General features: G+C 47.2%; 3 protein-coding genes across 3 annotated transcripts; 2 read left to right on the top strand and 1 right to left on the bottom strand.

The window, feature by feature from the left end:
* The first annotated feature begins 801 nt into the window (after nt 1-801).
* On the top strand, nt 802-9,481 carry LOC106628075 (uncharacterized). The gene is made up of 4 exons (XM_088059964.1): nt 802-1,002; nt 8,177-8,434; nt 8,596-8,810; nt 8,930-9,481. The coding sequence occupies exons 2-4, from the start codon at nt 8,245-8,247 to the stop codon at nt 9,239-9,241; spliced, it is 717 nt and encodes a 238-aa protein (XP_087916090.1). The 5' UTR covers nt 802-1,002; nt 8,177-8,244; the 3' UTR covers nt 9,242-9,481.
* An 8,297-nt stretch (nt 9,482-17,778) lies between these two features.
* Nucleotides 17,779-19,449, top strand: LOC148183786 (homeobox protein vent1-like). Its single transcript, XM_088059891.1, has 3 exons — nt 17,779-18,101; nt 18,267-18,487; nt 19,000-19,449. Exons 1-3 carry the CDS (start codon nt 17,864-17,866, stop codon nt 19,357-19,359), a joined length of 819 nt encoding a protein of 272 aa, XP_087916017.1. The 5' UTR covers nt 17,779-17,863; the 3' UTR covers nt 19,360-19,449.
* A 1,809-nt stretch (nt 19,450-21,258) lies between these two features.
* LOC102113804 (homeobox protein vex1) lies at nt 21,259-23,418 on the bottom strand. Its single transcript, XM_088059807.1, is given in 4 exon segments — nt 21,259-21,782; nt 21,785-22,111; nt 22,777-22,961; nt 23,136-23,418. Coding segments are annotated over 4 exon segments (675 nt in total). The 5' UTR covers nt 23,260-23,418; the 3' UTR covers nt 21,259-21,743.
* Nucleotides 23,419-23,984: the final 566 nt, after the last annotated feature.

Here is a 23,984-nt window from a genome sequence, read left to right as displayed (position 1 = left end):
CCAAGAGATAAAAACAGAATGTTGTATGTTGAAGTCAATAAATGCCTTGGCAACAGATCCTCCTGGCCTGATTATATATTTGGTCACTCAGATTCAGATGATGCACCTCTAAGGTGAATACACAACTAGTTAATGCATCGTTTCAAAGGGTAATTAACATGTTTGTTAGATTGTGAAACTGAATTGAGTGGGGTTAGGACTATCCAGATGTTATGAGTGAAAAGCAGGTGCAGATCTCTCAGGGAGAAAACATAAAATGAGTGAATTGTGGCTTTATCAGAAGTGTAGCATTCCCAGGGAATCCTGGAGCATCAATCAAATGAGGACCCAATGCACTGGAGCCCTCTCAGGATTGAAGCTCCAGGGAAAGTGCTGTGGGGGTGAGTAAAGAGATCTGTGCTAATTAACATTTCATACATATGCAATGTCCTCTTTTGCTCATTAGCTGCCCCATGTAATGCAGGTGCTGCTGTTTGAATTCCAAGATCTGCCGATGGCCTTCACCTTGGCACCCGTGCAGATGGGGGAAGCAAACTGTTCTGGCTTGCAGTAATGAGGTAGAACATGCTCTGTTCTCAGCACACCCGCTGGGAAGAAGGGAACTATCACAGTCACAGTAACAACAAGATAAGACCTGCTTGGGACTCTGCAGACTCCAGTGAGGGAGGCAAACTCTCCAGGATTACCATAAGGCAGTCTTCTCACAGCCTACACTGTATGGAATGTGTAGTCATGTCTGTGAATTTTACTTGGAAAAGCACACTTACACAAGCTTAGAACTCACAATAAGCATGGTAACAGTTGAGGTTTCAGCTTCAAGTCTTATGGTTTTGAAGGATAAATGTTAAATGAAAAATGACTGCAGAGCTTCAGTAAAAATCTCTGGGGACTGTAATAGATCACAAGCTGAATATGAATCCATGTGTACAGTTTGCAAAAAGAAAAGAAGGTGAGAGGAGAAGACCTGAGGTGTTACTGCATGAGAGCTGCACAAGACACAAGGTAATTATTTTGCTGTTTGGCAATGGAGAAGCATCAGCAGGAATACTTTACCATTTAGACACTGCAGCTAGGATGCATACACCCAAAATGAGAGCAGAGGACCACAATAAGTATATGTTTTGAAACATAAAGTGAGAAAGACTGAAAGAAGTGGACTTGCATAGACAAGATTGGATTGAGCAGACCTGTGAATGTGAAATGTTGCTGTAAAAAACTGTAGTAGCTGCAGGGTGAGGGGTTTTTTTGTGTACTGTGAAGCTTAAGCACTTGATTTTGAAACAAGGTGGGTTTTGTTTCAATTTTTTTACGTGAAAAGCTTTCTGTGAAGCACTGGAATAGATTCCTCATCTGTAACACGCCTCTAGGATCTGCTTTCCTGTGCATTTTTAAGAGCAAGTGAGATAAAACTCTGTCATAAGTGCACAGGCCTTCTTGTTCCTGTGAAGGGAGAGGGACTCGGTAGGGATCTTCAGGAAAGTAAATTGGACACTAATTCAGATACTTGCTGCAATCAGGGAATTATATTGATTTGATTAGTAATTTAATTGTATTCCAGTCACTTCAATTTTCAGGGGTTTATTTGCATTCTTCCACTGATAAACACCAAAAATAGGTGATGCTGTGGCATGAGTTGCTAGAACTGATGCCAAAGATGTTATAGAGGGAGGCTCAATTTCCATTCTATACTTATGCTAATGCAGTGGAAAATGACTTGATGCTAAAAGCAGCAGCAGAGGGTTAGAGGCAGAGCCTGTCATGCTGGGTGAGTTGTTTTAGCTGCCAAGAACTGAGTGACCATCCCAGGAGTGTTCCTGTGTACATGTGGCACTCAGGGACATGGTTTAGTGATGAACTTGGATCAAGGGCTGGACTCGATGGTCTCAGAGTTTTTTTCCAAGCTGAATGATTCCCTGATTATATCACTGCCTCAGCTAAACTTCTGCTACTTCCCTTCCTTTCTGTAGCAGCTTTCTGGCTGTGAAGCCTCGGAGTAACCAGGAGATGGCACAAGAGGTCCTCTGCAGCGTTTTAGGTGTTGGTGCACCGGCAGCAAAGGGAGTGAAACACGATCGGCCGTTCAGATGTCTGCATTAACCTCGCCCATTAGAAACATGCAAACACAGAATGGCAGGGTTTTTTTTATATTCCATTTCATGTATTTATATTCAGCCTTCAGCTGCACCCTTTAATCTTTTAGAGAACATGTACACACATCGTCATATTCTTAAATCCCATTTACCTTCTATCCATGTGTAATACACTAATTTCTGGCAAAAGAATTACACTGCGCTGTCTGGAGGAAACACAGACATGGAACTGTGGGTTACAGGGGCAGTGTTAAGCATCTTAACCTAACTACATTCCTGTCCTCACCCACTAAGCCCAGCTTTTCCCTTATCAGTAAACTAAGGGAATGTCAGGCCGTGTCTGTGCTCCCTGTTTGGCTTTAGTCAAGGCAGACATCCAGTGGCATTTATGCTCTGTTGCTACAGTTATATATCCTGCCAAAGTTATTCTCTTCAGGCAATAGTAACATTGGATACTAGGTTGGATACTAGCAGGATACTAGATGGAAATGACTGGAATAAGGAAAATAGGAAGAAATGGTGTATAGTGAGGAATACAGATGAAGGGGAGAAATAACTAAAAATGTGAAATGGAGAAGAGTCTTGAAGTCAGTTTAAATGGAAAAAAAAAAAAAGATAAACATTCTTTCCATTTAATTTTAAAAGATTGGTTTGTTGAGCAATACAGCAATACAAAGACCTGATTTATTTTAGGTTTAAGTTAGGGGGGGAAGGAAGAGTCAGAAAACATTTTCACTGCTGAGAGCAATGCATTTCAAAGCAGCATTGTATGGCATAGACCAGGATGGGCACAGAGCATGATGGATGTCCCAGGGCTGCCAGCTGTGATAGCTCATTCTCCTGCTGACTGACTCATCATGCTCAAATGCTAACTCTAAACTCAAGGGGGAACATTATTCATTCTTTAATAGCTGAAAGTGAAAAGTTACTTTCAATAAAAATAAATGCTTTGGTCAGTATAATTTCTTTCATTTCTTTCTAATTTTCTTTAGGAAGTATTTGTGGGAAATATGAATGTAATGGAAAAATTCTGATTTAATGCATTCTTTTATATGTTGCTAAATGTAACTTTAGAAGTAATCATCATGAAAAAAAATACATCTTTCAGCAAAGACTGATAAAGAAAAAGGCGTTGATGTAAAATGTGAAGTTAGCCTCTCTGTTAGGTTTTGAAGATTGCAAGGTGTCGAAGTGTGTCCGATTGGTTTTAAAGTCTAATTTCTAGTCTAAACAGAATTAAACAAACAACAGACTTTTGAGCAGTTTCATTTGAGCAGTGTCCACAGAGATGTCCCTCTGGCAATATGATAGCAATGAGTGCTGAAGTAGGATTTACTTTCCTGAAACTTGGATGGTTTTCTAACTATAATAGTTTGTCTAGTAATAAATAAATAAATAAACAAAAGACTCTGCTGCTGTACCTTGCTTCTGTAACAACAGCAGTATAAGTTCTAAATGTGGTCCTGATTCATATTGAATGTGACTTTTTTTAAAATAAGCATAAATTTGGGTAAAGAGCTATTAAAACAAGTGTTTTCTTTCTTAATATTTGCAGCATGTCTCTGCAGAATATATATATTTTTCAAACATTTCACTGATTCTTTTTAGCTGCTGGTGGCAGCCTTGTGTTAAGGAGCCATGGGAGCTCTTGGCATTTTGAGTGCTGTGTTGATTTAGATCGATTCCAAACATGATGAGACATTTAATTTTCATCTGTGCATTGTCACTATGTTTATACCAGGCCCTCCTGGTATTTCTGCACATATGGTCTTTAAATGCCTCATGGAAGAGTAGCTTTTATTCTGTCTAAGAGGGAAGATAATGATAATAATTGATAATTAAGAGATTGATCAGAGGCCATTTGTAATGCTTTTAAGTCCTAAGTAGTGATTACTCAGAAACTGAATGTTTGGATAAACACACCAGGACAAAGACCATGTAAATTGCATAGCAGATACCAGCGGCCCTTGCTTCCCTGGACAGACCTTCATGGCAAATCTGCTTGTCCACGGTGAACACACGGCCCCTTGTGGCATAAACTGCCTGGTTTTTACTCTTTGAGTTGTATCACCACCTGACTACTCCCAAGAACCACAAACTCTCTACTCTAGTCTCCCAGGACCCTTCAGTGCTATGGGGTACAAAATGACCGTCCCTTCCCTCGGTCTTGTGCACCCACTGCAGCAAGGCCAGCTGGTGGCAGCTGTCCCTGGCACTGTGGGGAGCCCAAGGGAATGGGCACCCTCAGCTTCTCTCTCTTCAGTTCCTCCACAGCTCCCTAGCGAGGGGATGTCTCCGCACAATCCTGCCCCTCTGCAGGGCTCTGAGCTGCCTTACTAGGGCACAGCTGGGCCGTGGGCTGCAAGATGTGGAGCCACAGTTAATTCAAAAAAGGCTGGGATGTAATCCCAAAATATTTCTATTTATTATCTAATATCCAATATTTCTGAATATTATCAACTGTCTAGCAGGCAGCCAAGTAGGTAGTTCTTCAGAACCTCCACAACATGAGAGCAGTGTTGTGTGTGAAGATTTCTGCAAAGCTGAAGGGGAGGGTGCTGCCTCCCCAAAGAGGGCAGCTGTGTATTCTGCAAACATCTGCACAGAGTATCGCCGTTATCTATGGTAATGGATCTCCAGACTCCTGCTAGTGGCAATCATGTTGGTATGTCTGAGCTCTTTGTCTCTGCCCCCACCCCAAAGCAGCAGAGTAAAAGCTGCTATCTGTCCCTGCCCTACTCTGACAGATTTCATTAGCATGAGCAGGTTTTCATTCTGTTGGTAATACCACTTGATTTGAGACATGGTATTTCTGAATCACAGTTTAGCAGGAGATTTTCAAACAAGCATTTAATGAATAATAGATAGAAACAGAAGGAAGGCAGCTTAAGAATTTTAGATAAAATTAAATTAGCAACTGTTAAATGTTGTAGCAGTCATTACATTCAGAAGTCATCTGCTACCTGTCCAGGAGACTTACACATTTCATGTGTAATGGAAATGAGATTTGGTTTAATCTAGTCACACCATGATCAGTTTGTGTCTCTGGGAGGTCAGTATTTGACACCATCTTTCTGCAGTGCCATTTGCTTCAATACAATGCAATTAATAAACCAGCAGTGTATAAAGATGTAATTTGCAGCTCAGATGGTAAAAAGTCTTCAAATGAGTAAAGGCAGATGTATCAGTGGATAAAACTCAATGCTTTCTGTTTTTAGAGCTCCATCATAGGTCATGTATTCTTTTTGTCCTATATGACAAGCTTGCCAAGTGTCTTTATTTGTTGACATACGGCTGTAAATAGGATTGTCATAGAAATAGGCTCTTTTATACTTTATTAAAAAGTATTTGTATAGAGATATATAAGTATATATGTTATATATAAGAATGTAAGTGGGATATAAGTAAATTGCTTTTATTTATACATAATATTCTGTAAGGACTCAGACTGGAAATAATTCTGGGCACATGGGACATTTTTATCTCATTGGGATGGGACTGTGCCCCATCTGTGATGCAGAATGGTGTTACAGTGATCAGAAATATTTAAACTGAGAAGGAACTTTGCAGAAAAGTTACACTTTCTTTTTCTAGCATTCATGAGAATTAGTCCTTGAGAATGGCATTTTGCCTGACTGCAGGGGAGGCTTGGCAGGATTCTGAAAGCAGACAGTGGCACTGATATTCCCAGTTCTGACTGGAGAGGTTGCTGCCAGGCCATGTGTTAAATGCAGCTGAGTTGAGGGACTTGTCCTTCAGTAATTCGGTGTCCTTCAGTAATTCAGTGGGCAGAGCACATTTCTGTATGTCTCCTCTCCATCTCCTGCCTGCTTGGTCTGCTCTGTGAGATATGTTGCAAACAGAACTGTCTAATGCTCAGAAGTTCTGGTATTTCAAAATTTATCCTCAGGTTTGTGGTGGGAGAAGTCTTCACATTTATCTAAAGAAAAGAATAGTTAAGAACCTGAAATATCCGAGGTGGAGTGGGGTGAGGGGGTCGGTGGGGTATGTGTTACAGAACAGGAAATTTAAAAGCAATCTTGTACGGTCTGGTCAAGTAGACTTTCCAGACTTTTCATTGTTAATCAGAAAATGCTTGGGAGGGATAAATGGATGAGGATTCAAATAATTAGATCTCAAACAATTCCATTTGTTTGGTGAGAAAGCACCACAAATATATATACATATGTGTATGCTTGTGTGTGTGTCCATCAGGCTTTGTCCATGCTAGAGGTGTTTGTGGACTTCTTCAGGTAGATAACACATGGGAGGCATGCTTGAATGTTTGTTTACACATTTTTACACCATTTTTCCTCCAGGAAGCTTGTTTAGTGGGCTCAGGCTGCAATGTCAATCCCTACCTACACAGGCCAGAAACAAAGGGCTCCAGGAGGGCTCTGCTCATGTACGGTTGTGGTTCTAAATCACTTATTAGACACCTTTAAATAAAGGTGAAAATCGTGTTTGTATTTTTGTTTGGTTAGAGACAAACCCTTGAACAGTGTCATCACTGACACTGTAGAGCAAAGTAGGACTCACGCTATGCCATGAAAATGAGCAATCAATGAGAGAGCCTAAAAGAGGTTCACAAGTCAAATTTGAATATAGTTCAATGAAACAATTTTCTGGTGAACAAAAACTGTAGGATTTCTTGATGAATGGATATAACAACTATATTTGCAGTGGACAAGAGGTTGAAATGTTTGGTTTAGGAAAAGATTGACAAAGAGGATTTTAATAAAATTTTTACTGGATTAATATAAATAAAAATGTATCTGCATAATATGAAAATTTAATACATTGGAAGATTTAGATACTAAGTGTGAGGGTTTTCAGTCTTCAAACCTCTGCCTAAGACTGACAGTCTAAGAAATAGTTAGAACTGCAGTTACAGTAAGTGTTATCACAGAGAAAGTGAATGCTGGGAAATGCAGCCAAAGTGGCAGAGTTGGCCGAGCCACAGGGTAGACAGACAGCAGAGCACTGGGTTTGTGTGCAGGTGGTGGGTGAGTGTAAAACAGCAGGCAAGAGCAAGGACAGATAAATAGGATGTGCAATTGTGGTCTCTGGAGGCAGGCTGATACCAAGCAGGGCTGTGGTAGGAATTATCAATGCAGTGGAAGTTCCACTCTGTTCTTGCACAGGAGGGGAGGGTGAAAAGGAGAGGGAATTCATGGTTACCCTGCAGTGAGAAACTGCCCATAAAGCACCAAGAGCCTTTTGTCAATATATACAGAGGCTTTACTGCAGCAGCCAAGTGTTCCTGTCCCACACAAAACCCAAAGATGAATGGGAACGTTTCTGAAAGACACACATAAGGTAGTAAGACGAAAAAGATAGTAAGATAGAAGAGAAATCTGGATGACCTGCATAGCTGCAAGAGATCTGAGAGGAAAGATACGAGTTCTGTAACTTCAGCAGAACTCTCCGCAGAATGTTAATTCTAAGCTAATAATTGTAATTTTCTGATTCGTTAGTCCAGAACTTACTTTTATATAAACGACCAGAAGCCTGTCAATTTGGAGAATCCAATGACGTTGACATTTACCTTTTCCTGTTTCACAACATTCTCCTCCAAACCCCTCAGCCTGTTCCTGGTGCTTATAACCTGACGCTGCAATCCCGGAGAACCCGGTGGGTGGGTTTCTCCGCTCGCCTGCCTGAGGCTGCCTCGGGAACGCAGTGCTCAGCCCAGAGAGGAGCAGGCTTGAGAAGAACAGTGGGCCTGGTGCTCGAAAAGGAATGGAAAAGCAACTCCAGGGGAAGGGAGAGCGGAAGCAGCAGCGTCCCCTCTCCCTCCAGCGGCCGGGGATGCTGCGCTCCCCCGGGGGTACATTCCCCAGCGCCGTTTGAGGCTGCTCAGCTCCATAAATGCCATTTGCATGGGGATAGGATGTAACAAGAGCTGTAAATCACTGACGGCGGAGTGAACTCCTCAGGGGCAGACACGGCGGAGCCGAGCCTCCGCGAGCTGGGGCAACGTGTGAACGATATCTTTTGTTGGGGGGGGAGGACTGATAGCAATTAGATGATACTTATCTGGCCCTTTGATGTGTATTTACACAAACAACCTTTTCCTCCGGGAGTTGAGGTATAAAGGAGAGGCCCGTGCTCCCCGACACCCTCCTTCCCGGCATCTCCGAAACAAGGCAGGATGACTAAGGCCCCTTTTTCCGTGGAATGGTTGTCCCAGAGCAGCCAAGCTCTCAAGAGCCCCACCGAGGGCTCTCCACAGCGAGCATCGTCCGCGGGCCGGAGCGAGCGGAGGCAGGAGCAGCCGGCGGGCCCGCGGGACGGGAGCGGCGGCAGGAGCAGGGAGCGCGTGGCGGCCACTCCCGCCTCAGGTACCGCGACCACCGGGACGGCCCGGGGCTCCGGGCGGGCCTGGGACATCCCCGGGCACGGCCGGGCACCCTGCGCGGTGCCTCGGGGGCGGAGGAGGCGGGCGGCTCCCCACGCGGTGCCCGGGCCCTGCTGACCCTTTCCTCCTTGTCCCTGTCGCCAGGAGCCGGCGGGAGGCCAGCGGGGCAGCCCGTGCCCGAAGAGGGCCCGGAGTGGCCGGGCCCCGAGGAGCCGTGCGGGCGCGGCGGGCGGCGGCTGCGCACGGCGTTCAGCGCGGAGCAGATCAGCACCCTGGAGAGCTCCTTCCAGCGCCAGCAGTACCTGGGCGCCGCCGAGCGCCGGCAGCTGGCGGGCAGGATGCGCCTCTCCGAGGTGCAGGTGAGCGGGGGGCCGGGCCTCTGAACGGCCACACCACGCTTCCAAATAACGACATAAACAAGCCTGGGTAGCGCTGTTAACCTCGTCTTTTCTCCTTTTCCCCGTACTCTTCTCCCCAGATCAAGACCTGGTTTCAGAACCGGCGGATGAAGCTGAAGCGGCAGCTGCAGGAGTTGAGGACGGAGCCCTTCTGCAGCCCCGCTCTCCCTTACGGACCTCAGGGCGCTGTGGTGCCCTTGCCGCTCACGTACGTGGCCCGGCCTCCGCCTCTGCCCCGGCAAGGGGCTGCCCCTGAGGGCTTCCCTCTGGCCGCACTGCCGTCACCCGCCCTGGACCTCAGCAGCGCCTGCAGAGCACAGCCTGTTGGCTTCTGGGCAGCACCCTGCTTTGTAGAGTACCGGGACCCCAGAGCTTTCTTGCTGGGTGTCTGACCCTCTGATACGAACTCCGACTAAAGAGGATTTGCACTACAGATAGGTATCTGGGCCGCCCTCGTCCGTAACTGCCTGGTGGAGTTATGATGCAGCACCGATCTAAACATTTACAAAGATATGCTGGACAATCTGAATCATGGACTCGAGGCCCTTACATTTATATTATTACTGTAAAATATAAACGGGGTGGGACAAACAATAATATAAATGGAATATTTGAATAAACCTATTTTTTTTCCAGCTTTCATGTGAATTCCTTTCTCAAGGATTGTAGAGGTATTCATCCTGCCCCAAAAGAAAGCTCCTCTTCTTTTAAAGAAGCATAAACTCCTTATCTAGATTTGTTCTGCCCCCCTTGCAATTTACTCTGTGTGTGAGCGCAAAAAAGCATGATTTTCCCTCTGTCTTCTAAAGCAGGTATCCAACCCCTTCAGTTACTTACTAGATGAGATTTTCTGTCTTGGAACTGTGCTTTTAGCCAAATGCATGGATACACCTGTTACTTAATACCGGGCTTGCTATAGTAGAACAGATGTTTTTAAGATTTAAAAAATTAGTTTCTAAATAAGTATGATACTATATCTTCACGTTTTTATGAGCTGCCTCAGTAGATAAGCTCTTACCTAAACAGATCATGGAAAGGATCTTGAAATTTCTTACTTGCAAAACAGTGTCTAGTCATCTCACATGCAGTTATCAGGGTACAAGGGTGATGATCAAAAGAATTTTAACATTCCAAAGCTGGTGTTCCATAAGTGGCAGTAAAATTCCTTAGCACTGTGCTATGCACTTTTAAAATTTGGATAATGAGCTAGTAAATGGATGATCAAAATGGCCCGATTCAGGCCAGAAAAAGGGCTCTGAGAAATGATCTTTGACTGTAGGTTGACATAAATCTTTCAAAGTCAATTGTCAACTAACTTGAAAAGAGCAATAAAAATTTCCATCACTTTAGAGTTGATCTGGAGGGTGTTATTATATTTCTAGCACACTGGTAGTTTATACTCCTGTAATAAATGGTCTGAGGGTTCTCTGTCAGGCCTCCTTGAATAACTTTTGCATACAGGGGCCAATCTGCCACTTGAGTACCCTTGCCTGGTAAAAAATAACCTGTGCTGCTGTGGGCAGTGGGCTTTGCAGTCACCTCTGGAAGTCTCCTTGATTATTGTGTATGCTGTATTTTTGTAGTCTTTTGAGATATTAGTATTTGTTTGCAATTGCACAAATTGTGTGTCTCTAATGCAAGAGTTTCAGCTAAATTAAAAAAGGGCTCAGGTACTATCAGTCTTGCTGAGATCTCAGGAACATTATGCAGTTCTGGGTTAAGGAAATGTGTTGACACTTAACTAAAGTTCCCATTCGATGGAGGCTTATTTCTCCAAGTCAGGTATCATTAAACAGTAATATTGATTTGAAGAAATCTCTCTGACTCTTTTAGATATCATTAGGGAACTGGGATATCTCCAGAAAGAGCTCCAATCATGAATATTTTCCTCTGCTCTAAAGCAGCCATGTTAAAATAAGAAAACAGTCAAGGCCAGTAAATTATTAAAAAAAAAAGGTATTAAGCATTAGGCTCCATGTGGCTATTCTGTTTTCAAGGGAATAATGGTTGAAGAAGGGTTGAAGGGTTAGGTGTTCCCTTTATAATCTTGTATGGCCACAGAGGAGAGCCTCACCACTCCTCCAAATGCTCTGTCCAGCCCGTACAAAAGGAATAATGGTAATAACATTTCGTGCTCTCAGAAGCCGGAGCGGCGGTATGGGGAGCGGAGGTGATCACCCTGAGGACACCGGCACTCCCCGCAGCGTTCCGGGAGCGTCCCACCCCCGGAGCAAATGCGGAGGGTGAAAGGGAAGTGGGCACCGCAGCTGGGCCCGGGGAAAGTGAGAGACAGGTGGGAAGGCTCAGGAGGAGAGAGGGATAACAAAGTGCTCCCGCCTGCGGAGAGGAGCTGTTTCCTTTGGAGGGGAGCTGCGGGGACGGAGTTTGTGCAGGGTATGAGGGTGTCGTCTTCCCCTCACACCAGTGGTAAAGGGGAGAAACAGGAGCACACCTTATCGGGTCCCCATGTCCCCGGTGAGAAGCAATCCGGGGCGGCTCTGAATGAGCCCTCATCCCCTGGGTCTGCCCTCCCGGCCCCTCGGAACGCGGGGCTGCAGCCGCCGGGCTGGGCTGGCCCGTCCCGTCCTAAGGGCGAGCGGCGCGGAGCCGGCCCCCGGCTGCCCTGCCCGCAGCTCTGCTCCACCGCACCCAGCCGTGCCCGGAGTGGGGCAGCAGCTTCCCCTCCGAGCACAGGCTTAGAGCCAGCAGAGACAAGGGACAACACTCGGCGGTGCCGTCCTTGCAGTCATTTAAGCCCGCGGGGCTTGTGAGGACCACGCCGGGACACGGGGGCTGCGGGGCGGTCTCGGGATGGGGGCTCAGCGAGCCGGGTGGGTGTGTGCGGCTCTCCGGGCTCTGGCTGAGGCTGCCGGGTTCCGTGCCAGGGGCGAGCGCTGGGTAGCAGGAGTAACGGGACATCCCTGCTCTGGGCCTAGGAACACACAGAACGGCCGGCGAGGCGGAGACCGATCTCTGTTCGAGAGGTCGCTAATGGTGACTTAACCATTGACTTAATTACGATTCCTTGGCCACAGGTATACTCAGCAAGCGCATGAAATACCTCGCCAGTGTTTTGGCAGGGCTAGCATGCAAATATTGTTCTGTTTCCCGGTAATTGCGCAAATGAACACGAGAGGTGATGCTCGCTTGGCTGAGTCCCTAATACTATCATGTTCCTCCGAATGTCTACGTAATTTCTATCCTATCTGCAAAAATCGGTTTTCTCTAGAAGGTAATTCCTACTTTCTAGTTGTCTAGAAAGCTTTATGTAAAGTAATTTCATTCTTGCTAAAGCTGTCCAACTCTGGCATTAAAATGTGAATGCTCGTTTTTCCTTTGAGCCGAGAGAAAGAAACTCGGACTTCATGCTTTACTCCGGCTCGTTTGAATTTCTCCTTCACTTTTAGCCCTGGCAGCAGTAAAGGGGCACTAGTGTCAGTGCAGGCCCTGGACTGTATCAGCCCCTCGCAGGAGATCGGAGCGGTCCGGCTCCGGCAGCCCCCGCAGCCCATCCCGGGCAGAGCCCCCCCGCCTTAATGTCTTCAATGGCACCACAATAACCCAGCCCCGGAACGCTCCCCGGCAGCACAAAGCGCTGTGGGCAGTCAGCTACAAATGGGAAGGAGGAAAAGGGGGGGTGGGGGGAAAAGCCGAGTCGATTAGCTGGGGAGGAGTAGTTTAATGCTCGTGGGGTGAAATTGTTGGAACTCCCCGGCCCTGCGGCTCTCGAGGAAGAGGCTGTATAATCTGGAAACTGGACTCCCCGGGGAGGAAAAGGGGACGGGAGGGGAAAATTGCCAGAGCGCTGACTTCAAAGCCCTTCTCCCCTGCAGTGCGTGCGCGGAGGGGGAGAAAGCTGATTGAATTAACACCGCGGGGCGGGGGAGCCGCCAGCAACCGAACCGCCCGTCCCAATTTGGCCAGAGCAGCCAGCAGGGGACTGGGAATAGGGTGGAGGTGTATCACCCCCTGTAGCTCCTAGACATGGTGGAGCCACTCCAGGGACCTCTTTTCAAACTGGGTGAAGTTATTCGGCGTTGTGTGCTAATCGAGAGAGATCTCTCACTGTTAGGCCATTACATCTAATTGCTGCCCATTATCTCTTTCTTTGATACTCAATTAGATGACAGTTAACTTGATAAATCCCACCGAAGTGGAGTGGGTGAACAAAGAGGACACACGTCTTGGTCTCGACATGTTCTCTGTGTAAATTTTACTACTCTTCCTTTATATTTGTGTCTTAAAACTCCTAGGCTTCGACCTAGTGTTATCCTCTAATAGTACCTAGTAGGGAGCTAATCCCAGTGTCTCTTCTGTATTCAGGTAGGCTAAGTGCTTTAATTCTTATTTCAGCTCTTAGTTATTCTGCCTGGGCAATTCTGAACAACTGTGGAGGTGTCACAAGTCCTCAGGCAGTGTGACCATGGCGTGCATAGAATTCAAGTACTAGTTTCTCTCGAGCTAGCTAGTACTTAACTTATCTAGGTGCTTCGACCATTAGTTCTGCAAAGCACACAAAAATATTTCCCCGATAAATCATTTTTAATGCAAAATGCGTGCTTGCTCCCACAGTCGCTGAATGGGAATATCTGGGCTTGCAGCGTGTGAGTCGGGAGGGAAAGAGGGTGCAGCGCTGCCGGCTGAGTCAGTGGCATTTGTCATTTATTGTGTGTCAGCCCGCATTGTTCCCGTGGGCAAAAGAGCGGCGGGGTGATGGCACTGTTAGTGTTCACGGATACTTCAAACAGAAAAGCATCTATTCCCAAACAATCGATCTCGTTGATGCCTAATTGACTATCTAATAGCACCTATCAGGACATCAAAGGAGACGCTGAATAACCAAGTTAGCATTTCCAAAGGGGAGCAGCGGAGGGTACAAACAGCCATCGGCTCTCCCAGTGGCCAGGAGCCCAGCCCGGCCCTGCGGCTCCTGTGCGCTGGGATTCCTGGGGCCCCTTCTGAAACACTGCAAACTCCTCTTGCTGCACTTTTAGCCGTGTTAAAACCCCGTTCCTTACAATTAATTTACTTACCCTGAAGGGTTGGCATACTTCTCCAGGCTCTCTCCTGCTCATTTGTGCTGCTAAACTTGTTTTTTGTGGGGTTCGAATGTTGGGGTCTTTTTGCTTTGGGTTTGTTGGGTTTTTCACTTTCTCATGGTGGAGAGGATGGCGTTGCAGTTGTTTTTATTGCACCCCCTATCATCTCCACTTCTCCAGTCAAGAAGATATTGGGAAATCTGCACCTTTCACAAATATAATTGGGATCTGCCTATGATGGAGCCACTATCTGAGATGTGGCCTATTACATCAGCTCTTAATCTATGATAAATGCTCTGATAGTTTGGTCTGTATATTGTGTTGGGGGTTTTGTTTGTTTGTTTGTTTCCATGATCTACTTACAGACATGGCTAGCAGATAGAAAGTTTGCAACATGAAGATTTGCCCAACTATGCTAGCAATTATTCCCCTTCGGAAGGACTATTTTTCTGTTGGCAAAATATGCCCCTTTCTTCTTATGTTTTCATGCAAAATCAATGTGATGGTCTACTGAAGGCCTTGGCACACCAACAGCATTCCTGGGCAACAAAAGTACTTCAGCATCTGGCAAAGGACGAGTATCCAGTGTCTTGTGCAGATGCTGCAGCCTGAATGATGGGCTGGACCTTCCTTAGGCAACACCTTCATGCTGTAGAGCTGCTGCAGTCCTGCCTGTTCCCATGGGTTTATATTCCATGTATGCACAAAACCCCAGATGAAATATTCCCAGGCATACCAGTGAGAGAAATCTACCATTTGTCCTTAGAAGTCTTGTAGAGCTCACATGAGAAGAGCACTCGGTCCTGACAGCCGCCATATCTGTAATTGTCACATCCTGCCATGAATCACTGCACTGACATTCAGGGTGTCACACCGAGCTACAAGAGTGCCTAAGTTTTCAGTACATTTCTTGAAGCAGCAAGTATGTTTCTTATGGTTGTAAGGCTTACATACAAAGGCAGAACAATAAATATTTTGAAATGTGATTTGGAGAAATGGTTCCACTATGTTCTTAATATAACACATGTAAGAAAAATCCATCCATTTTTCAATATAATACAACATACTGTGATTCTGAGTATAGTGAATTCTATAGAAAAATACATCATTTTCCCTGAGAATTTAGATTTCTTTTTCATCATGTTTATCTATCACATCAATTGAATGCTGTAAAAATTTCATGTGATGAAAAGAATTGAATGGAAGTAAAGTTGTGTCTCATATGAGCCCCATCTTACTGCAAGGTGAGAAGATTTAACTGCAGATGCAGCACCTCTGCCCACCCAGGGTCGTTAAAGTTTTCAAGTTTCTCAAGCTGCCACCTCTTTCTAATGGGAACTGCAATAGCCACATAACACCTTCCACACTTTTCCCATCTGTTCCAGGGTTTCGTGGTCCACAGATGCAGCTACTTTCATCTGAAGGGGGGAGGGGGTGGTGGTGCTAGTGTTGGGTTTAAATATCTCGCTAAATAGGTAATTCAGATTGGAGTCTAATAAAACAAGAAATCGGTTTTCATTGACTTTCAGCAAATAGTGGGACAGGCCAGCTGCTTCCCTGCATTCCCAGCCAAAGGAGAGGGAGAAAATGGCAGCAGCTCTTCAGGGTTAATAATAGTGCCCTTCTATAAGACACATAATGTATCAATGCAAACGTTGGTCTCTTTTGGCACACCACTGAGTGGTCATCTCATGCCTCGTTCAATTTTGGCAGCTGGGGGATGAAGTGTCTCTCCTAGGGGGTAGTCCCTGGGTGTTTCCGTGTGCCCGGATGAGGGGCCTGCAGGGCATGGGGGACCCAAGGCCGCCTGCCTTGGCACAGGTTTCTTCTTCTGGAGAAAGGGTGGAGGAGGCTGCCCTGCTTCCAGCAGGGCACACGCTGCTTGCTGGGTAGGGATGTGCTTAGTTTAGGAGCTCCTGAATATCAGTGGTTTTCATGTATTGTCTCTAAAGCTCTTTTTGGGAAGGTAGTTAGGCTCTGCAGACAGCACTCGCTGCTTTACCGAGGACAACTTGCTGTGAATGAGTTTCTACGTGGCAGAACATGAGTTTTTCTGCTTGGATTTGTCCACACATGGGTTTATTCAGAAATTGCTGTTCTGAAATAAGATCAGAGATAACACCTGCAGTTCCACACCTGATGAGTTTGCTTCAGAAAAAGAGGGACCGAACTCAAGTGGGATAGCTCAGGAACAGTTATTAAATCCTGAAGTTATTAAAATTAGTATGCAGGTTCTTAGTTTATTTGGGGAGCAGTGAGCGACCCATCCCTGCTTGACTGAAACGTGTCTAGGATTTAAGTATTCGTGTTACAATTGTTTTGGTTGGGTCAGTGGCACTCACAGGTATGCGGTTCTGATCCAGGGTGGGATCCAGCTGTATTCAGCTGAACATTTGCATTGGCTCGTGCATATCAGCCGAAATTAGTCTTGTGGCAGCAGTAAGTGAAACTCCTTCAGTGGCTGTGCCTAGTAACCCTCAAAGAGCAGGGCAATTTCTCTGTCGGGGCTGTGCCTAGGCAACGAGAGCCTTTCCCATCCCTGCCCTGAGGGGATGGTGTTGCAAGCAAAGATTCAGGAGGCATCCAGCTCTTGGGCTCTGTGGGCTGGGTAAGGTGTTTGCCTTGCTCAGGTGCCTGGGCTTTATCCCTCCCCCGAGGCCAGGGTGGGGATAAGCCGACTTTGTGGGATCGGGAGGGGTCGATAACCCTCTATCCATTCCCGAGGCCACGGAGTTACGGGAACACCTGAGACAATGAGAAATGAATAGCACGAATATGAGGGTTTTTTTCCAAATGATTTTTGTAATAAACTGGTGCAGTGGTTTAGTTGGGGTTAGGGTTTAGGTTTAGGGTTTAGGTTTTCTCTTTTAAGAGAAAAAAAACAACAAAACCCTCACACTGCCCATGTGTGTGGGAACCTAGATTACTGCTTTATTTTAGAAAGAAACAGACCCTGTTAGACTCAGGTTTATGGTGTCCACTCCTTCCAGTGATGCATGTGAGCAGTAACTGAGGATTTTGGAATCGTCATTGAAATTGAGGTCCTATCAGTGCATTTATCCAGTTTGAGGGATTGGAGCTCTCTTCCATTCTCCTTTAAGAGAGGGTTAGAATGTGAGTTATTCAAGTATCGCTACTGCCGGTGTGCTCGTGGTCGGTGTCGTATTTTTTACTGGCATGACCAAAAGCCCGGTGAAGTTGAACAAAAGAAGAACCTGGAGACGGGCTGAGCTGCCGAGATGCCCCTTTCCCCCAGCCAAGCTGTGATGGGAGATGTCTTGGTATCCTCCGTGCATTACAAGGGCACCGACCGTCCTTCTCGGGAAGAAGCATATGGATTGGGGTAGTATGAAGCTGATGAGGTGCGAGCTGCGCTGTTCACTCAGTGCTTTGATCACTAAACGATTGGGGAGATGGGTTTTCTGGCTAGACAGATGGCGCCAAGTTCAAGCTGAGACGGCCCGAGGCTCTGCTCACCCCCAGCCCGGCTCTGGCCCGGGGAGTGCGGACCGAGCCTCGTGGATAGGGACTTCTTGACATTGGCTCCCCATGGCTTTTCCCAGGGAGGGAAAAAGACGGCGGGGCTGGCAGGCTCTACCTGAGGTTCCTTAACCCTCATCCTGGCCCCGTGGGTGTGGGTCTCGGGCATCTGTGCAGTTTGGCACCCCGAGACTGAACACCTGGAGCCACGGTGTCTTTAGACCCCCGTTTGCGGAGCTGGGGCTGCCCGTGCCCTGCCCTCCAGGGGAGAGGGGCAGCTTTGCACTTCAAGGGGGTCTCCCCGGCCCCGCAGACGCACTGGAGCCAAGGGCTGTAGACATTTGCCAGACGTGTGAACTCTCTTCCTCGCTGGTAGCTGCTATCTCTGCTCGATTCCCACTTTGATGTGCGTTCGCACTTACAAACGATCCCTCCCGGGACGGAGCGCCCATATAAGAGCGGCCGCGGCCGAGGGTCGTCCAGCCCCTCTCCGCCATGAATCGGACCGCGATCCCTTCGGCAGAGACCAAGCCCCAAGGGGTCAGGCCCCACATCTGCTGTGCGCCCCCTCCCCGCGCACCCACCTCTCTGGGCAGTCCCACGCTCCTGGTCAGAGCCAAGCCCCGACGGGGCAGCCCCGGGGCGGGCCGGCCCGCCGACAGCGAGCCCTGCGCGGAGGAGCGGAGCGGAGCCGATCCCCGGGACATCACCGACCCCTGCCCGTCGGAGCCAGGTGGGTGAGGAGGGAAGAGGCAGAGAGAAGAGGGAAGCGGGCTGGGCGCACGCCGGAACCCAGGCTTCCGCCTCTGCACCGGCCGGGCAGGGCTGAGGGGCGGCGGAGGCACTGCCCCGGTCGGGCAGGGGTCTCACCGCCGCTCCTCCTTCTCCTCCCCTGCAGCCCCCGACGGCGGCTGGCTCAGCGCCGACGAGTCCTCGGGCTACGAGAGCGAGAGCGCAGGAGGGGAGCGCGGCGGGGGCCGCGGGCGGCAGCGGCGGGCGCGCACCGCCTTCACCTCGGAGCAGGTCTGCCGCCTGGAGAAAACCTTCCAGCGCCACAAGTACCTGGGCGCCACGGAGCGGAGGAAGCTGGCGGCTGCCTTGCAGCTCTCGGAGATCCAGGTTGGTCCCGCAGGAAGCGGATCCTTCCCGGCCCCATTTGGCAGGAGCAGCCAGGGTCGGAGGTTCCGCACCCGTCTTTCCTGCGGTGAACAGACGTAGCACTCTTTAGTTTTGTAGGGGATGTGGGATCCCTCGGGGATTAACGAGTTACCACTCAGGGAAATTTGCGGCACTTTCTATCGGAAAGCTATCAAGGTTTTTTTTATTTCTTAGTGAGGTAAACTGTCCTGCATATAGGGTGATCTGCGTGTAGACCTTGCAGAGCTCATATCTGGTCTTAAAGACTCTGATTATTGTAAAATCTCCGAACCCACCCACTATTCCCTCTACATCCCTCGGGTCCTCTGCCTTCTGCTAAGTAGGGCAAAAGCACCAGTCCAGCTGCGCCAGTTCCATCTGAAGCGAAATGAGCAAAGCAGCTGAGATACGGTTGTTAGCAGTTTGCACTTCATCTTTAGGCAAAGTCTCTGATTTGTCTCCTTCATTCCCCGCTTCTTCTTTTTGTTGCTTAGATTAAGACCTGGTTTCAGAACCGGAGGATGAAACTGAAGAGACAGATACAGGACCACCAGCACAGCCTCGTGTCCCCTGTTCCAGTCCTCAGCTACGCCCCGGGGACCTCACCAGCTCTGTTTCAGGATGGTCTCCACTACCCCTTTGCTGCCCAGCACCAGAGACTCCTGCCTTTTACCCCGATGCCTGCTGTGCAGTTCAGCTTCTCCTTTCCCAGATATGATGCACCACAAAGCACCTACCACTTTATGGCAAATGAACTGCCCTACTACCATCAACACCTTCTTCCTCATCCTTCTTTCCATCCAGTTATGCAGAACAAAATGGACAGGCAATGCCACCCTGTATATGCATTATAGTGAAAAAAACAGTGTTTTATGCTCTAATGTATTTCATGCTCAGAATCTGTTGCCCGATTTGGAAGAATATCTTTATTATTTTAAGTTAAATGTGGCCATTAATTATTTTATATTTGATAATATTAAAATATTAATAAATCTAGTCTTAAAATGTGTTATGTTAATGGTTTTCACTGCCTCCCCCCAGTTTTTTCATAAATGTGTATACATACATACATATATACATATATATACATATATAATATCAACAGAGTTATATGTGTCAACTCTATAAAAGGCTGCACTTATGCACTGCAAACTTCTGTGGTCACTTGTCCCCCTGTAGTGTATTTAATGGACAGATACATTTTGTCTTACTTTCCCACCCTCCCACGGAGATTGTCTGTTGTTGAGCGTTTGGTAGGCTGGACAGAGGTGACTGCATTCAGTTGCCCTGTGCTCTGCTTTGAGCTAAGTACATCCTCCAGAGGAAAGATAAGCTGTCAGTGAGTTTCTCTTCTGGATATAAATCAATAAATCCCATCTTCCATGTGAAAGCTGTAGACATAATATTTATTAAGTCAGCATGCATTTAAACAGGAATTAATGGATCAGGCCTTCATTATGGAAGTTGAAAATTTTACAATTACCAAAACAAATATTAGGCAAAAAAATTTGGGGCATAATTGTTTCTAGTATTGTAATCTGAAAAATTGGCTTTTCTTTCACCACTAGAAAACAATTATAATTGCATACTTTGATCTATTCCCTTTAAACATGTAAAGTTTTGTTTTAGTAGTCCTGAACTGTGTTAGGTTTTTTAGTTCCTCCTGGGATCCTAAAAGCGCTTAGTTAATGCTTATTTCTTAGTCTAGATTTTAATGAAGTTTCGTTAATTCACCTGTAAGGCCTTCTAAATACATTATCTGATTATTGCATTGTAGTCTAAATTTCCACCCTCCGCCCTCTAATTCAGTGAGTCATCAAGAGTTTCAATGTAATAGCCTAAGGGCTCCTCACTTATAAAAAAATACTAGGAAGGTGTCAAGGGAATTTTCTTTAGAGTGTGCTCAAAGTGACCTAGAAATGAACAGATGTCGCTGCGGCAGTGTCAAGGATCAATGCTGCTCTGGTGGAGCACAGAGAAGGGGTGTGCTGCGGGAAATTCCTTCGGGTGTGTCCCAAATTCCCCTCCTCCCTGTTTCTACCAAACGGGACGGAGGGGGGAGCTGGGGGGAGGGTATCCGAACATGGAGGGAGAAGAGGGGAAAGGGAACAAAACCCACGGCAGAAATCTGTAGCAGGCCCCTTTTTTTGCCTTGTGAGCAGAGGAAGGGAGGGCTTGGGTTTTTTTTCTTGGTGCTGGTGGTGGTTTTTTATTTTGTTTTGTGTGAATTTTTACTCTCTTTACAACTGCAGAGTAGCCTAACTATCACCTAGCAAGCAAATTAGATTGGTCTGGATTGGGGAAGGAGATGTAATCACACCTGGTGCAGCTGCTTCATCCTGATGGAAGATCTTCCGGTTTCCCATTGTCTAAAGGCTTGGCTTTCCCACTTTCCATAAAACTGGCTTTGTGACTCTTAGGAACAGCCCCAAGTGTTCCTAAGATCAAGCCCAAACTAAGTCTGCAGTTTAAAAATTAGGGAGGCTATCAAAGTTACAGCTGCAACTTTTGGAAGTAAAAAGCGGAATGTTTTCTTTTTGAATGTCCCATGAGACATGAGTTGGTGAAAAATTCATTTTCATGAGCAGATTTAAATTGCAACTATGCTGGACATTGGCATGAACATATATGCTTGCCAGTTAATTCCTTAGCTTTATCTATCTTTTAGTGCATAAATGCAACATGTCCATCAAAAAACAGGTGAGATCACTTGAAGAATGGTGCAGAGTATACACAAAAGAGAATACTGGGCATCTTGCACAGTTTTGTTTATAGCGTTTTTACCTTTGGTAATATTTTGATTTAAATGCGCTTGGCTGTAGCTTACAAATCCTTCCTTAAAACCCCCCCACGCAGGTAGAATGGACAAAGTTTTTGACACCATTGCCTATAAAGTAACATAGTTACTACACAAATTTCAGTGTAAACAGTACTCTACTTCTTTAGTGGAGATCTCCACACTATTATAGGTTATTTTCTGAAAGCTTTTAGATAGGAAAATTTATATAGAAATTTCCGCACGACACTGTAAAGACTGTCAGACTAAAGAGAGGTTTCATGTCCTTTGCTTCCACTCTCAGTATAACTTCTCAAATATGGGTAAATTATTTTCTCCTCTAATCAAACTTTTTTATGTTAAAGAAAATAATCCAAAGAATATTTAATATAACAAAATAAGTTAAATAGTCTTAAAAAGTTTGGTACTTTTTTTTAGGATTACACATAGTCGTTGACATTTTTAACAGGAAGGAAGATCTTGTTGGAACCTCCGTCTTTTATGAATTCAGTGGTTAGAGTCACTGCTGGAAGCACAGAAGAGTAACAAGATAATCCTGGCCCGGGAGGCAATAGTAAAGCTGGACTTGGCAAAACTGGCTGAAGAGACTGAGCTGGAACAGAAGGTAACAAGGCAGGGTTTGGCACAGCTGGGTGAAGGGAAACAGCAGCGGTAGCAGAGACATCGACATCCACCCCATGAGGATAGCTGGATGTAGCCGTGTCTGAGTAATGATAGGACAGAAACAAGCCCGAGAAAAGAGCTTCGATCCTGGCATCTTGAGTCTGGCGTTTGAACTTCATACGACGATTCTGAAACCATGTTTTTATCTGAGGACAAGAAAAAAGAGTCAAGAACCAAACCCTTTATCCCTTTTCAATATAGTAATACACCCTGAAGGTAGACTTATTATCAAAGTAACAAAATGCATTGACAGTAAAAGAGTAGGGCTAATAACCTTGCTCTGTATTTAATGCCGAGTAATTGTCTTGTCGTGATGAGGAACAAAACTGAGAACACTCCATGATGCATGGCAAGCCAGTACTCAGAAATGTTCCAGGGCTGTAACACAAGATTTCTTCAGGGGGGCTAAAAGGGCCGGGTGGAGGTAGTTCTGTACAAAAATCCTGCAATGCACCTGACATACAGGTACACAACTGTAATAAAGAATTAGCCTGAAAAGTGAGGTTCTGGAGACTGCAGAAGTACTTTTATTCCCGTTGAAGTTTCAGTTTTTTAACTTGCATGCACCATTTTCCATTTGCACCTTGTCCCTGGAGTGCTCGGGGCTGCGAGGTCCCGGCAGGGCTGTCAGTTCTCTCAAGCCCGCTTTGCTGCCAGCGGCCCGAGGCTGACGGGCGGCCCGGGCCGCCGCACCTGCCGGAGCTGTCACCGTCCATGTCCCTGTCCCTGCCGCGTTCCCCGCTGACCGAGAGGTGCCTCCCATCCCCGCGGGGCCCGTGTCCCGCTCGGGAGAGGGCCAGGCCGAGCTCACCTGGCTCTGGGAGAGGTTCAGCACGGCGGCCAAGCGCCGCTTCTCCCCGGCTCCGATGTAGCGCTGCTCGCGGAAGCTGCGCTCCAGCTCCTGCAGCTGCGCTGCCGAGAACTTGGTGCGGGACCTCCCGGGCGCGGCCACCGCTTCGTGCCCGGGGCTGCGGCGCTCTGGCTCCCGGGGCAGTTCTGCGGGGACACATGGGGACGTCTGAAGGGGGGACCCTTCGGGGGAGCCTTCCCTCGGCGGGCCCCGGGCCCCGCGGGCGGTGACACAGTGGTGGCCGCGCCCCGCCCGCGGTGACCGAAAGCGCCGCGCCCGCCGCTGTGCGGGGGGACCCAGAGGGCACGGCCGGGACTCACCGGGCATCTCCCTGGCTCCGCCGAGGCTGCTCTGGGCCAGCCACTCCACCGAGAAGGGCCCCTTCTCCATGTCCCCAGCCCTGCCGACCCTCACTGGAGCCGCCCCGGCCGCCGGGGCAAACATTTAAAGCGCCTTCCCCGGCGGGGTTTGAAAAGTCCCAAAGCATCAAATGAGGCCTGGGACAAAGGACCTCATTGAGAGGCGCTTTAATCTCCCCTTTCAGGTGATTGTTACATCCGCCTAATCTCCGAGAGCAGTAGTTTGCAGAACTCAAGGCTGCCTGACCTGGCGCCAAGTTCAGCGCTGGTCCGTCTCACCACGTAGGTGCTGGGAATTGCATCACGGCCTGGGCTTCTCCGCGCTGCCCGAGCCCCCCTCGGCCCCCGGGATTTCCAATCTTTATCTCCTGCTACGAAGGACGAGGATTCAGAAGGGACTGATAGCAAAGAAGGACAGGGAGAAGCCTCTTTTATGAGTCTTATACCCAAATTTTGAGCCCTTCTTGCCTGTTTGATGCGAGGCTTGAAAGAATCCCCTTGCGTTTCTATCAGCAGGGGAAGTAGGGACGTGAGGTAGGAACAAGTAAGATGTCCTCGTCAGATAGAAATCTTGAAGAAACACTTATACATATCTTATCAATATTCCTGTGAGGAACTCCGTGCTCTTTACTAAGTCTGGGTGGATAGAGGTTGTTTGAGCTTGGAGTTATTTGAAAAGCACAGGGTTAAATATTTTTGGTGCTGTCCATGAGGCAGAGTGCTGCAGTCAGGACTCTTCTTCCTCTCAAGTCTTAGGTACACTCGTTGACTTCGGTTTATGTAGTATCAGAGATTTTAAGAAGTCTTCAG

Source organism: Pseudopodoces humilis, chromosome 9 (genome assembly GCF_049639895.1).
Source record: "Pseudopodoces humilis isolate 2021_Gansu_Grassland_sample_001 chromosome 9, ASM4963989v1, whole genome shotgun sequence".
Lineage (NCBI taxonomy): Eukaryota > Metazoa > Chordata > Aves > Passeriformes > Paridae > Pseudopodoces > Pseudopodoces humilis.
The sequence above is the reverse complement of the archived record's forward strand: the minus strand, read 5'-3'. Positions and strand labels throughout refer to the sequence as shown.